General features: G+C 40.3%; 2 protein-coding genes across 8 annotated transcripts in view; both read left to right on the top strand.

The window, feature by feature from the left end:
• The window catches only part of LOC119014314 (adenylate cyclase type 9-like), a 38,263-nt gene extending 32,997 nt beyond the window's left edge, over window positions 1-5,266 (top strand). For both annotated transcript variants that reach the window (XM_037089353.1, XM_037089351.1), the window contains one exon: window positions 325-5,266. In XM_037089353.1, coding sequence (XP_036945248.1) covers window positions 325-1,702 — 1,378 coding nt within the window. In that variant the 3' untranslated portion in view covers window positions 1,703-5,266. The remainder of the gene's footprint in view (window positions 1-324) is intronic.
• A 1,446-nt stretch (window positions 5,267-6,712) lies between these two features.
• Window positions 6,713-14,875, top strand: part of crebbpb (CREB binding protein b) — a 33,713-nt gene continuing 25,550 nt past the window's right edge. For 5 of the 6 annotated variants that reach the window (XM_037089038.1, XM_037089034.1, XM_037089037.1 and 2 more), the window contains exon 1: window positions 6,714-7,622. In XM_037089038.1, coding sequence (XP_036944933.1) covers window positions 7,538-7,622 — 85 coding nt within the window. In that variant the 5' untranslated portion in view covers window positions 6,714-7,537. Of the gene's footprint in view, window positions 7,623-14,875 lie in introns of all 6 variants that reach the window. The other variant, XM_037089035.1, reaches the window with a different exon arrangement.

Genomic DNA, 14,875 nt, shown 5'->3' with positions numbered 1-14,875 from the left:
GCAGGAATGGCCATCTACTTTCCGTTGGTGCTCCTGATCCTCAGTCTATGAAATGCCTTGGTTTTTAGAGGGCAGAAAAAATTACTGGCAGCTTGTGAGAAGTGCGAGAACATGAAAAAAGTCATGGTACCCCAAACAGTAAAATGTAAAAGTGCAGGTGCTGCATACCAGTGAGTACCAACCTGCTTTAAGCACTGGCCAGGTGCAGGCAACTCGTGCTGAAAGATTCCATAGTTACAGTGTTTACAGCGCCACATTTATTTTGAGGACCAAAGTACTTTATCTAACCTTATCTTTAACTTTTTGTTTATTTCCCTACTCAAGGTCGGATGGCCAGAACATTACCACCAGCAGCAGCAACAGCAGCAGCAGCAACAGCTCCATCGTCATGGCTGACGGCCCAGCAGACTCCAACCCACAGCCACACCCACGGGACCTGCTGGGCCCCGAGGCCTGTGTGGCCTTTTTCCTGCTCCTCCTCCTGGTCTGGTTTCTTAACCGTGAATTCGAGGTCAGTCACCGCTTGCATTACCACGGCAATGTGGAGGCTGATCAACATCGCATCAAGATCCAGAACATGAGGGACCAGGCCGACTGGCTGCTTCGCAATATCATCCCCATCCATGTAGCCGAGCAGCTGAAGGTCACCCAGAGCTACTCCAAAAACCACGACAATGTGGGCGTCATATTTGCCAGCATTGTAAACTTCAGTGAGTTTTATGAGGAAAGCTACGAGGGAGGCAAGGAGTGCTACCGGGTCCTCAACGAGCTAATTGGAGACTTTGATGAGCTGTTACGTAAGCCTGCCTTCTCGAATATCGAAAAGATCAAGACAATCGGGGCCACGTACATGGCAGCAGCAGGACTCAATGCGCAGCAGTGTGCAGACGCGGCGCATCCTCACGCCCACCTCCGTGCTCTCTTTGAATTTGCACTGGAAATGATGCGCGTTGTCGACGACTTCAACAAGAACATGCTGGGCTTTGGCTTCAAGCTACGCATTGGATTCAATCACGGCCCTCTAACAGCGGGGGTGATTGGCACCACGAAGCTTCTCTATGATATCTGGGGCGACACGGTCAACATTGCCAGTCGCATGGACACTACAGGCGTGGAGTGTCGTGTCCAGGTCAGCGAAGAGAGCTATTGTGTGCTCAGTGGGATGGATTATGAGTTTGATTACCGTGGCACAGTTAACGTCAAAGGCAAAGGTCAGATGAAGACCTTCCTTTACCCGAAGAGCGGCGACAGCGGCCCTGTGCCTCAGTACCAACTGTCAGTCTCACCAGAGATCCGGGCACAGGTGGATGGTAGCATTGGGCGATCGCCCACGGATGAAATCGCCAGTATGGTGCCCGCAACCAGCACAAATGCAACCAGTACCACTACTTTGGTCCCCAGTGCCAGTGCTGGTTCCTCTATCACAGCAGGGCATGGCCATGACAAAGAGGCGACCGGCCGTGAAAGACGCCCCTCGACAGAGACCTCTCATGCCAGGCAGTCTGCGTGTCACGGTGGCATGACATCCCTCCTGGTCACCAACCGAGAAGGACCGTCTGCAAATAACAAACAGCACATCATCTCATCCTCGGCTCAGCAAAATACTCCCCAAAATTCCACAACAATTTCCCCGAAAGACGTCAAGAAAGACAAATGCGAGGATGATTGTGACAGTAATGTTGGAGAGTTAACCAGACTATAAGAATTTGTTTAACACAAGTCCTCTACCCTTTAAGCTCTTGTTCCTGCAGGTTGGCATTTGTAGAATTGCTGTACATTTGGTCCTACCACAGGCAGAATCAGGGGGAGAGACCCCCGGGCCAGGCAGCAGGTTGTTTTAGTCCATATCTGATTGGATGATACTGTCAGTGGAGGGTGCTGACAGGACCACAGAGGGATCAGGAAATGAGAAGATGGTGATGGCTGACCCTGAACTTTCTCTCGCCTGCTACAGATCCCATCGTCTCCCATTAACTTACTTGATTATCTGTACACCTTTAATCTTAATTCTTTCTTTCATATGTCTTTTAAGTGCCTTTAGAATAGAATAATGTGTAGACCAAGCCTTTTTGAGTAAGGGACGAATAACATAAAAGGGAAAACTGTAAATAGGCAGACTTTTTTGGACAAATGCTTTGCTTTTGTTACAATTTTACTTTGTAAACTATGTTTTGCTATGATATTTTGCCTTTTATCAAAGAAGAGCTCAGCAAGCTGACCTTACAAATGGAAAGTGCCACAGTTTGTCAAGTAAAAGCTATTAAGATGTGACTCCAAGATATGTATTAGTAAGATCTGCACAAGAATGCAGCAGAGCCTGTTTCCATGTTCTCCACGATAACCAGAAAGACGCTAATCGGTTCAGGCAGATGAGGCCAGGCTGTGTGTTGTGCGGGTGTATTTGCATGCATTTCCGTGTGCGTAAGTGTGTGTTTGTATGTGACTGTGTAATAATAAGAACACGCAGGGTTTTAATAACGAGAGGTGACGATTAGTTCCTCGACTGATTTGGTGAAACTGGAGGATGACAAACATGTTTAGGAATGCAGCTGGAGAAAAATACAAAAGAATAAAAGAAATCAGTTGCTGAAGTGGCAGCTCCTTCTCTGGCCTCGGTTAAGATGTTTTTATTGCCTCAGTACTGAGGCATAACGGTCTCAGCTACACTTAATCATGCATGCGTGCAACAACAGCAACGTAGACAAGGCTAACTGTTACTAGTGTTCGTGCCCTCCCTCAAGATCTTATGGGAGCTCAAGCTGTGATTCGTGTTGATCCAACAAGGCACCGCTGTACCTGTAGAGTGTCTTTAGCCGCGACCGTATATCGACTAGAGAGAACAACTGCCTAGGTTTGCTGTGGAATCACTGTGTGTTAGTTGATAGTGCTTTTAAGACATGGATACACACATGTCACAAATCAAAACTAAATGTGTTTTATCATATTTATTGTCACACGAAAACTTGAACTGTTCACGTGAAGCTCTCCCCTCTCCTGATTCTTTTGATTTGAAAGACATTACTGGACGGAAACAGCTGGACGCATCAGCCGCTTCATACTTTTCAACAGCATGAAACTCAACGTGCAAGTGCTGCAAACGCAAAGGCAGTGCACCAGATGTATTTCGTATTGTATCCCTATTGGTGTTTTTACTCTTCCTTTTCTGACACTGATTTCATACTGTGACATCGCATTATTAAGGAAATCAAACTGTAAATCTCTCGTGCTGTTATATTTTCTCTATGTCACTGTTTCTCAGCAGAAAGGATTGTGTGCTCAGAGGCAAAAAAAAAGTTTCAGTGTCTTATCTTTTTGACATTTTAGATATCCTGAAAAACGATTTACTGCATTTTTTTAAAATTCACATTTCATTATCAGTACTTTTAAGTAATCAAGCAACAAAGAACCAGTTTGCCTTCTTTATTAATCATGGAAACATTTCTTTCAGCTGCCGCATCTCTCTACATGTGAAACGAGGGTAGCTCGTGCCTTTTAACTCTGAACCTGATTTTCTTCATCTTTTTTTCTTTCCACCATGTGCTCTAAGTTGCTTTATTATTATTTTTTTAAACAAAGCTGATGGTATGCATAAGCAGAAGAATGTTTACTTTTGTGCTTGGGTCACATTTAATTTTTGAAGTTTTCTAAGGGTCATGACATTTGAGCAGTGCCTTTTCTTAATATCAAAGGTAAACATACCAAACACATTCAACATTAATTGGCCTTTTTGCATTTATTTTATTCCTTTTTTATTTTTGTGCTGTATCTGTTGCTCAGATGGACTTGGGTTCTTTTAAATGCAATAATATCATCTTGGATTGAAAGGGAAAATTACCTTCTTTATGCTAATGAGCACACAACCCTTGCACCAGCCCAGAAATGTTGTTTCTTATACTACAATAAAAGGACTCTTACATTAGTTATTGTTGTCATATCCAAGGTTAAGTGCTTAATAGAGTGTCGGGTATAGCATATAAGTTACATCGCTTTTTCCTCCTTAGTATTTCTAATAAGCTGTTTCAAATAATGTGTTTTTTATGAACTCTTAACTTTTTTTCTGGATTAGTATTGTACATGTGACACACTGAGATAGAAGTGTCAACTCACACCTTTTTTTTTGTTTCAGTGCAAATAAGCCTTTGATTTCGATTTATGGGGATGTAAGTGACATTCTGAATCAGCAGAATGGCACACCGAGAAAATTTTGATGCCAAAGAGTGTCATTGTCATCTTTGTGTGTTATCTTATCTCCTCCTTAAAGGATAAATACACCCAAAACTGAAGATTCAGTCATTATCCTCAGGTGAAGTTTTAATGTCCATAAAAACTTTTCTGAGGCCTCTCAGCATAACTGCATGTTCTTAAACAACTGAAGTAGATGGGGACTTTTAAAATGTAAACACCCACATAAATTTCATACAGCTTGTCCTGCGTAGTCCAAGTCTCTGGAAGCCCTGAGATCCAAAATCGACTTAAGTTATTTGCATTGTCAAAGTGCAGTCAAGCTTGTGTACACCCACTGTATATGGGTTTTATGGTGACACTTTTAACTTCGCAGCTACGGTGAAGATATTTCTCTGTGCATTTGGAAATTTTTCATTATACAGGACTGCGAAGCTCCAGAAACGTTTTGTGGGCTATGAAACTTCACTTGACTTTCCATCAGTATGGGAGGGGAGGGGGAGTAGATAATGATTGGATTTCCATTTTTGGGTGAATTTATCCTTTAATTTGCATTAGGTTGTGTTCTGCACGCTCCAGAAAGGTCATTTATATAATCACTGTTTAAACACATTTGCACAAGGCACTCACTTTTTATGTACAGTATGCCTTTATATTGTATAGTATCTGAGCATTTTTCTATTATTTATATAAGCGCATGTACTAGAATATTAAATAGTCGGGGTAACTTTAACAATGTTGGAATAATACTTGTGCGGTCCGTTCGCCTGCATGTGCATAAAAAAATGTACAAGTGTTTGTAAAACTGTGCGGTTGTGTGTGGGATGCTCTAATCTTAGCAGGAATGTGACCAGGACATTTAAGTCAACTTCATCATCTCAAAAAGTATAACATGCTCGGACAGTAAGGCTTCAATAAATACAGATTTCCTTTTTGTATTGTTTTTTTTTCTTTAAACTAGCCAAATAAAACTGGTGAGACACTACTATGTGTGTGCAGGTAGGCCGTATTTCAGTAGCCTGCTAAAGCCAAGTTTTCATGAAATGTTGCTTTCTTTGGAATTGTTTTTGTATAGAGCACGCTAATAGGTATCCAAGTGAAGGTTAAAGTTGAATAAAGTCAGTTGCTGGGAAACGTTGTCCGATTGAATTCATAGCCTGTATACTATATGTGGTTCTGTATTTATCAGTGGTGGATCGTAAGAAGGTACATGTTCTTTAGTTACTGTTCTCAGCCAGCAAACAAACCTACAACACTGAGGTACTTGTACTTTCATTGAGTCCTTTTTTTTGTTATACTGTATGCAGTATTACTCTGTTACCTTACACTGTTGTTTTGGGGCATTAAGATTTAAAAACACAACATTAATCCTTTTTTATATGCGAAATAATGTTACAAATATAAGTGTTTGAATTGGCTTAAACTCAAATCAATTTCAGCATTATATGTGGCTTAAATCTGAGAATCAGTCATTAAAATCTATTAAAGTATACAGTTTAAAAGGGACAAATAGGCTGCATAATGAATACTATCTATTAATATTGGTGGCGTCCTTTCACTTGCTTACACTTTAGAATGCATTTACACTTTAGCTAAAGAATTTTAATACTTCTCTTGCACTGGTTTCCCTGGAGCAACAAAGAGCCACAAGGCCCCAATATCTGCACTGAATTATTCACACTGTATTATTATATGTGCATTATTAATACATTGTCAATATTTCATTTTTTAATACCACAGTTGCTACTTTATTTTGATAATTTAATTGCAAGTTGCTTTGCAGAGCCAAAGCAGTGCATTTCAAAATATATTTTAGTCTATATTAAATTTCAAATTTGAAGGATTCAAATATGGTAATCCGAAAAATGGCACATATTGGGTCTGGTAATTTGCTCAACCCATGTATACAGTATATACATTCATGTATATGTTTGACTTGTATTGGTACCAATAACACTTCATTAAATTATTGGAAGACACTTCCTTTTACCAAAATAATTTTTTAACATGATATCTCTATTTGCACTCAAGTATGACTTGAATAGAAATAATCAACCTGTAAGTACCTCAACATTTTTACTAAAGTACAGCACTTAAATTTAGCCCTAACTTGGTCACCTTGCCCCGAAATGTATTAGAATAGATGTAAAAAGTTGCTAAAAACAGATAAAATCAAGTACTATACATTGTACCATATTAGTTTGTTTAATGTAAGCCTACTTATTGTCCACCACCCCCTATGAATTTAAGTACTGCTGTCTTTGTATTAACATCAACAATGCGCTGTTTTTTTTTGTTTTTTTTTTAAGTAAGTCCGTTACATTTGCATCAGTGCCTGCTATGTGTTTGTGAAGTTTAAAACACGTAGCATACAGTAAAAATCATTTTTTGAGGGGGGTTATTCCTCCCCTAGAGGCAACTTCACGTACGTCCCCATGACGCACGGTGGGACTCAGGTTTACGTCAGGACGTCACAGCGCGACGCCTCCCCCTCCTCCCCCCTCAGTCTAGCTGGGAAGAAAAAAAACTTTTTTTTGTATCGGAGGAATCAACAGCCGCCATCTTGACGCGGCTCAGAATCGGGATTTCGGGGGGAGCATTAATTTTAAAAACCGATCGGAGGTACCCAGACCGGGCTCAAACGGCTTTTTTCGTCCAGAAAATCGAAGTGTTAGTTCTTCCGATGAGAATTAATGCAAACATGTGAGGATTACGTGGGTTTTTATCGTCTCGAAAGCCCACTGTATATTTGATTTCCCTTTTAGAGAGCGCCGCTTCTCGCCGTATCTCCGTCCCGAGACGCTGTATTTACCGGGAGACAGCGACGAGAAAAATAATCCACTTCATAGAAAATATTTTTTGAATTTTGCTCTTCTTATTTAAGCCCGAGATAGATTTTATGGTCGCTCGTTTCGACTGCGAAAAAAATGATTCTGTACAGACGTGAAACCGGCGATCTGCGGGAAAAGGGATTTGCCTACGCCTTTTGTAATATTTTATGATTGATTATTATTTATTTTTCTCGAACTGAAATAATTTTTGGACGTAATTATTAAGGATAATTATGTGGGTGTTGGGTGTTGGATTATCATGGGGTGATCTTCGGCGGCGAAGCGTGGCGCTGTTGCCCTTCTTTTGAAACCATTTTCTCCAGGCAGCATTTCGCCTGTCTGCCAGTCCAGAAGAAGAAGAAGAAGAAGAAGAGAGAGGAAAAAAAAGAAACTGTGAAATTGCTTCTTTACGCGTAACGTTAGGAAAAGTTACCCGTCATTACGAGCCGGAGGCCGCCAAGTTGGACTGATCCTGCTGTTATTTTCCTGCACCATCAACCATTCATAAAAATCTGCCGATCAGGATGGCTGACAATCTGCTGGATGTCGGACCCCCCACTGCAAAGCGACCTAAGCTGAATTCACCTCTCTCAGGATCAGATGGCCCAGGTAAGAACAGGACCTTTTCTTTTTTCTTTCTTTCTTTCTTTCTTTCTTTCTTTCTTTCTTTCTTTCTTTCTTCTTCTTTTTTTTTTACTACTGCAACTCGCTGATAAAGAGGATGTGCAAACTTGCAGCCTTATGTATGTCTGTGGAGTCCACACAGTTGCACAGCCCTGCTCAATGCATCTACCTTTAAGGGTAAGAGCTACAACAATGTAAAATCCATCCACTGTGCACACATCCTGAGAAAACTGTCCACTAAATTCCTGTAGGATTATTGGACTAAATCTGCAATTAATGTGCATATATAAAAGTGCAAACTCACTGCCTGCTCATCACATGAGAATTACTCATCTGGGAGAATGTGCCCCCCAACTTTTCAATTTTAAAGGGTCAAAAGTAACAACAACATAATGGTTGCTTAGCAATCATAACATCTCTGAGATACAAATTAATTACAATTCTGTGTTTACACAAGTCATATGATGTTGGTTTTTCCTTTTATTTTGCCCCATGTTGCACTGGTTCTGTCTCTGTGCCATGTCACCTGTTCATTACCTAGCCAGAAATTACAACAATATTCTTGTCACCAGTATAACACAGAGGATCGTGTAGTTGGATTGGATTTAGCATCTTGCTTATTGGCCCTTCAGAAGTGCAGATTCTTTACAACTGCAAGTACTTGAACCTGAGTTGTTTGGAGGAAAGATAATCTCTCTCACCACAGGGTCAGCATGCCACTGAAGGTTCAGCCCCTATTTCATTCAGCAAAATGCACGAATGATCTGGGTTTAAAGTGATCTGGAAAGATATCCTGCAGAACTACATTTGTGTTGTACCTATATCCAACTTTTCTGCTGCCGGTTTATACAACATGGCCTCAGAGCTGAGAAAATCTGCTGCCATGATAGAATAGAACATTACAGACTACTAGCCCTGGGGTATGCGTCTTCACTGGTCCAACCGGCACATCAGCTTCGCTGGATTAAATGGAAGAGTTTTTTATTTATTTATTTTTTTAATAAAGTGACCCTTTTTTAATAAGCTTAAATATTTTGTGGCCAACACATTGCATAATTACTTAAATGATCTGCTGAGGTGGCATGCCACCCGCTCACATTCAAGTTTTGAGGTTTTCAATGATGTTCAAGCTCTGATATGTGCCTGCGGTGATAAGTTGATACAGAACTAAATCTTCAATCAGTCTTATGCAATACACAAATTACGCGCAAGTTTTAAAGTGGTTATTATTTACAAGGCTCCAGGCTGATGTGTTAGACTGGTTGCACTAATGTGCCTTACTTTTTCATTTAGGTGCACCAGCACATGAATTAATTGAACACAAATATATATTCTTATTTAACACACTATGGACGTGATTGCAAACGGGAATAATGGTACATATATATTTTCTCTTAATGGGAATCAAAACACACTCACAAGAAATTGCAATTGCAATCGCTACACTTTTTAAAAAAAACAATGAAAATGTCCCATGGCCCATGTGAGAAAAAAAAGAGTTGTACCCTGGAGCCTTTTTTTCATGATATCAATTATTGTGGCTGACCAACAGCTGCATTTTGCAGACTTCATCTGTAATAAAAGACATTTTCACTCATGTCCATGGGTTGACATTTCAGAATGTGCTGTGTTTCATTTATTTGTGAATGAGAGATGGTCAGTATTTCTCATCATGACATGCTCAGTCACTTGGTTGAAGTGGACAACTAAAGGTTTCAATCTTTAAACTGAAGCTTTTATGTTTCCAAAAATGTCAGAAGTTTGATAGTCCTTCAGTCTAAGAAGTTAGAGCTGCTACTCAGTGCTTGTATTTAAATACAGAGTAATAAAGATTTGGCACCACAGCTCTGCATTTGCAGATTTTTCCAAAAATTACAAGTGACTTCTTCAAACTTGAGCAGAACTGTTGGCATCCATTTGTGACGCCAGGACGTATCTTGTCATGTATGAACTGATTAGATTGTGACTCACTCTCTAGAGAGGGAAACCTGCTGATGTTGTTTGAAAAGTGGGCTCTTACATGGGTTCTCCGTGAGAAAGAGGATTTCATGCTTCTCTCAGAGAAGCAAAGAAAGGAGAGTTTGGGTGGCTCTGGCTGACTTTTATTTTCATTGATGCTGATTAAATTTGTTCTTCTCAAATCATTGTTTCATCTATAAAATATAATAAATGTCCATTACAATTTCATGGTGCCCTGGTTGATGTCTTCAGAGATCTTGTGTTGTCCATTCTGCATTCCAAAGCGCAAAGATATTCAGTTTACAATGATAGAAAACAGACAAAAGCAGGAATTCTTAGACATTGGGCTTTTCATTTGGTGTCATTTCTCCAAAGTCCATGCCAAAGGGAGTTACTCTCTTCCACAGAAAACACTGCTCCTGAACCGCCCGAAACACCTGGTTTGGAGTTGAGCCTTTACTTTAATGTGCATCACTTTTTTTAATATATTTATTATAATATATATATATATATATATATATATATATATATATATATATATATATATATATATATATATATATATATATATATATATATATATATATATATATACACCTCTGTCAGTCATCAGACATACAGTTGCTACCACTGTAGCAGTGTTATTTTAGATCACACTACTGTGCTCAGCATGACCAGCCCTACACTGCCCCTGATTGGCTGTATTCCGCAGTTAAGTAATGCACCTGTGCAGCTCTTGCCAAAGATTGAACAGAGGCGAGATGACTCACTCTGTAGCGAAAATGGAGCGTCCAAGATGCAATGTGAACGGAGATGCTGCAGCAACGATCCATATGAGAAAAAAATAGTTTATTAAAAAGTAAAGTATGTAAACCTATTATACTAGAACCCAAGTATGAACCTGAAATGGCGTAATATGACCTCTTACGCATTAAAATTCTATGCTGACTTAATGTTCATTCAAATGTAATTTCACCAGTTAAGTTAAGTCTAATATGTAATGCACCAATAATGTTTAACCTTAAACAATAAATTATGCTCAATTTGGACTGTTGATTTTGACTTGATGTTTTCTTACTTCAAGAGTCGTCGCCTAGAGTTGTAGCACACATTTGTTCAAGTCATGACATCAAACTTTTGCACCGGTGTAGAGCTTTGCGGTGTAGACTAGAGAGCCATACATATTGGAACTGGTGTGGATGTTTGTTTTTTTTTCAGAGGAAGACTACATAGTCGTTAATTGCGAAACATGCTGCATAATTTCCGAGAGGAGGGAAAAACCTACAGGGTTTAACACAACCAATCTTATCGGTGCTGAAGAATATTAAATCATCCATCTTTGCTTACTGCATCTTAACCTCTCTTACTCTCAGGTGTACACAAACTACAGGTTAGGAACTGTTCTTTTTTTGATACAGAAATGTATTTGTGTCTTATCCATATTGGCTGTGAGAAGGGGGTAGTTATCAGTATCCATTGAAACAATCCATATTGTGCATCGCTCAAATCAATCATTGGGGAATTCCCTACTTAATAACTGGAAACTTCTCAGTGAGCTCCCTTCACCTCTACTGCAGGAGCATACTTGTCAATTAAACCTTTTTCCCAGGCTAAAAATGATGGTGTAAAAACCGTTAGGTGAAGCTTAAGTAGATGCATATACTTGCTCTGTACTGCACGTAGCTTTGGTGGTATTCTTTTACTAGCCTCGAAATCAAAAAAGCATGCGCCGTCTCAGTTTTGGGATCACACCACTGCAGCCGCCTCTTAACTCTCATCCTCTCGAGTGCACACAAAGACTGGTGCTCTATCTAAATTGCAGTGGAGATCGGAAACATCTGTCTGCCACACAGTCAGCTGAGAGAAGTTTCTTTGTTCAGTCCGTCTTGCCTTCCGTGGGTGGCTGTATTATCTAGCCGACTGACAGTCCTCGGTCTTCAGCCAAGGTAGCTCATCTTCTCAGGGGTGACGGGAGCTTTTGCCATGCAATAAAGCAGCCTGACACTGAGACTCCTCCCCCACCGCTGCCAGTAGCCCTTTCTGTCTTGGTTGACACACAGAAACATGTATTCAGTGAGACATTGCACAGTGTCTCTTGTAGACATGCTCTCTTTGAAGTCTTGGATGCAGCTCAGGGTCTTAAGTACACTGAAAAGAATTGAAGTGCTTGGCTGCAGGTGGGAGGATAGACACAGTTTTTTTCTTGAGTTGGAAAAAGCCATAATTCTAAGAGTATTTTTCCTGTTATATTGTGCACACCTAAATTTATTTGATTTCTTTCAATTTTACATACTTTGAGTTGATGAAGTGAATCTCTGTACGACATACACAGAGAAAATGATTACAGACTCATTTTAAAAGGAGAAATCAAACCACATAACTCCAGGTGGGTGGGTTTCAAAGCATCAAATAATACACTCACTGACTTTGAAATGTTAAAGTTGGTTATCAGTATTCAGTTGCTACAAAGATTTAATTCATTATGACTAATGCTAGATTCCAGAGATGTGTTACAAAGATGTGCTATCGCTATATAACTGAATGTGCTTGGCTTACGGAGTCACGTTTGTCACTGGTAAAACTTATCTGTTATTGGTAGGCTGACAGATAGCAAAGGCGTCTCCCTTTGCCACATCCAGCCCACTGCCCACCGTGCTGTCGCTAACAGCCACAGATTAGCAGCACGTCTTTGATGTTTTTGTTAATGTGTGACAGATTTTTATGATGCCCAAGTCTCCTGTCAGTCTGTGTTAGCACCTCTGGTCCCAGGCCAGTGTCAGGCTTGTTTTCATGTGTATGGTTAGATGTGTGTGTCGGCGCTTAAGGCAAGAAATGGGCAGCCACTCGCCAACCTTCGTTCTGCTCATAGGGTTTCCACCTCTCCTGTCTGGCTGATCTACATGATCACCCAACTCCAGGGTGAGCATCAGCTCTATTAGCATTAACACGTATATAAACAGTCGTGTTAAAATGTTGCCTTTCCCAGCATGTTAGAGCAGTGGCAGACGATGGATCTGCTGGCTAATATCTCAGCTGAGGTGGAACTGATTTAGATGAGGAGAACAATGGGTGGCAATGAATGCCAACCGATCAGCCACCCCAATCAGTTCTGCCCTGCAGCCCACTCTACCAACTCTAACTGTAGTATCTTGCACATCCAGAAAATTTTCATATTCTCTGGAGTAAGACTTTGAGCTGTTTCACTCTTTCAAATCTCGATCTCTGCAAGAGTAAAAATAGTTTTTCACCCCGTCAGGTTGTTCACATTGCCCTTTTTTTCTTGTCATTTTCTCTGAATGGCTGTGGTTTTCATAAACACTGCGCAGCAAATGACTGCAGCCCCAGCTTTACAAGTGTAGTGTGCCACTAATTTTGCACATCTTGAAGTCATCACAGCTCTTCTTATAAAGCACCAAATAAAAGGTTTTACAAATGTACTGCCAATCAAATCGCAAGGAAATGAGCACAGTGCTTTCTCGCTTTTTAAATGTGGCATTACATTTTCGTGATTTTACATCATTACATCTACCAGTCTGCTGAAAGAGTAATGAATCCAGAATTGTTCCCTAATACTAGGGTGCCCCATTTACAAATTGTTTTTTTAACCTCCTTATAAACAGTTTTCAAACAACAGTTCACACAGGTTGAAAGGTAAGGATGTCACCATTTCACATAACCATAATTTGAGTTGACTTTGAGTAATTTGAACTGGTAATTTAGTTTTATATCTCCACTCCCACCTACTTGTGCACATTCAAAGGAAAATACACTTACAGATATTTTAAAAAAGTTATGTAGACTATGATAACTCTAGTTCATCCAATGTATTTCATACTTCTTAATAATGCAGTGGAATGGAAATAGCGGTTGGTTTAAAGCGAATTGTGACCTTTACAATCAAAAGTCAAAGGCCATGACCCCCTTAGTAATTATTTTGTTGTTCTTGTAAAAGATACGAACAGGTGGTTCCTAGATAGTTTCAATGTAAATACCTGCATCAATTTGTTTTATTTCCATTTTGCTAGCTGAATCAGAGCTCCACAATCAGCCTTACCTCTCCAACATTTCCACTGCATGTTAAGGACTGTACACTAGCTACTTCCCCAGTGCTCAGCGCGATTCCTTATAAATCTAACATGTCCCTTCAGCACTGCCATGATTGGCTCACAACTTTTCTCCCTGTCTCTTTGGGGATAGAGGGGAGCATCTTATTCTTTCCACCTCCATCCCATTTCTGTCTGACTTTGGTAAGGCAGCAACAGCCCACTGCACAGCCTGTTATTATCTCCCAGACTGAAGAGTCTAATTGAATATTTTTGATGCGGCTGTTGAAAAGGTTTGGGCGAATTACAGCTGTCAGTAGCGGTGTCCTCTTCAGGTGAGAATAGTGAGTGTGACTCAAGTGTTGGGATTCTGTCCTCAGTGAGCGCTTCCGTTGTCATGGCTTGGCATGTGATTTCTTGCCACTGGATATGCTCATCAAATCCTTGTTGTATAATGAGCCAATTCAAATGCCATTGAAAAGACTCAACCTGCTGAAGGCACTTTTTCTCTGTGAGTTAGTTTTATGGCTCAGCTGTATCCTCTCCCTCTTAAATTTTTGTGGTCTCAATCTTGGTGGTGGATAAGCCTCTGGCAGGTAACAGGTGCTTGCTCTCAACGATGTACCGTGTCTCTTGCTGTAATTCTGAGACTTGTTGCTTTAATCGTTTTTTTCCTCCATTTAGAGCCTGTGGCTGTAATATTTAACCTCCCATTATTTGACACAATATTCATAGACAAACAGGTTGGATTTCTCTCTTACTGTAATAACTCAGAGAGCTAGGCGTGGGTGTGGCTGTTGTGCTGGTAACATTTTTACTGGCTGACATACACAGGCACACTCGCACCCTCACGTGAAGATCCTCGACATAGACGTGTGAATTGGACTGCAACCTTCATTAAGCTTCTGTTTATTTTCTCTCTGTGTTCTGTGTTGTTCACTTTTTCTGTGTAGCCATACGTTTGCTTTCACTTACAGAACTAAAGCTTTTCCTCTGCACTTTTTTGTCACAAAGAACTGTTAAGTTAAAACGGGGACCGTTGTGTAACAACAAGTCACCTTACTACAAGTTATTCTGCTCAAAGTCATCTGAATGACTGTGTGCACAGAATAGGGCAGACCTACTATGCTCATTCAGACTGATACTACATTGGCGTGTGATGCTTTTCCGAAATGTGGTCATTGTGTCACATTGTGTTCCTCCCTACATGAATTTAGATTTAAATGTTACACAAAT

Source organism: Acanthopagrus latus, chromosome 23 (genome assembly GCF_904848185.1).
Source record: "Acanthopagrus latus isolate v.2019 chromosome 23, fAcaLat1.1, whole genome shotgun sequence".
NCBI lineage: Eukaryota > Metazoa > Chordata > Actinopteri > Spariformes > Sparidae > Acanthopagrus > Acanthopagrus latus.
This window is presented reverse-complemented; position numbering and strand designations above follow the sequence as displayed.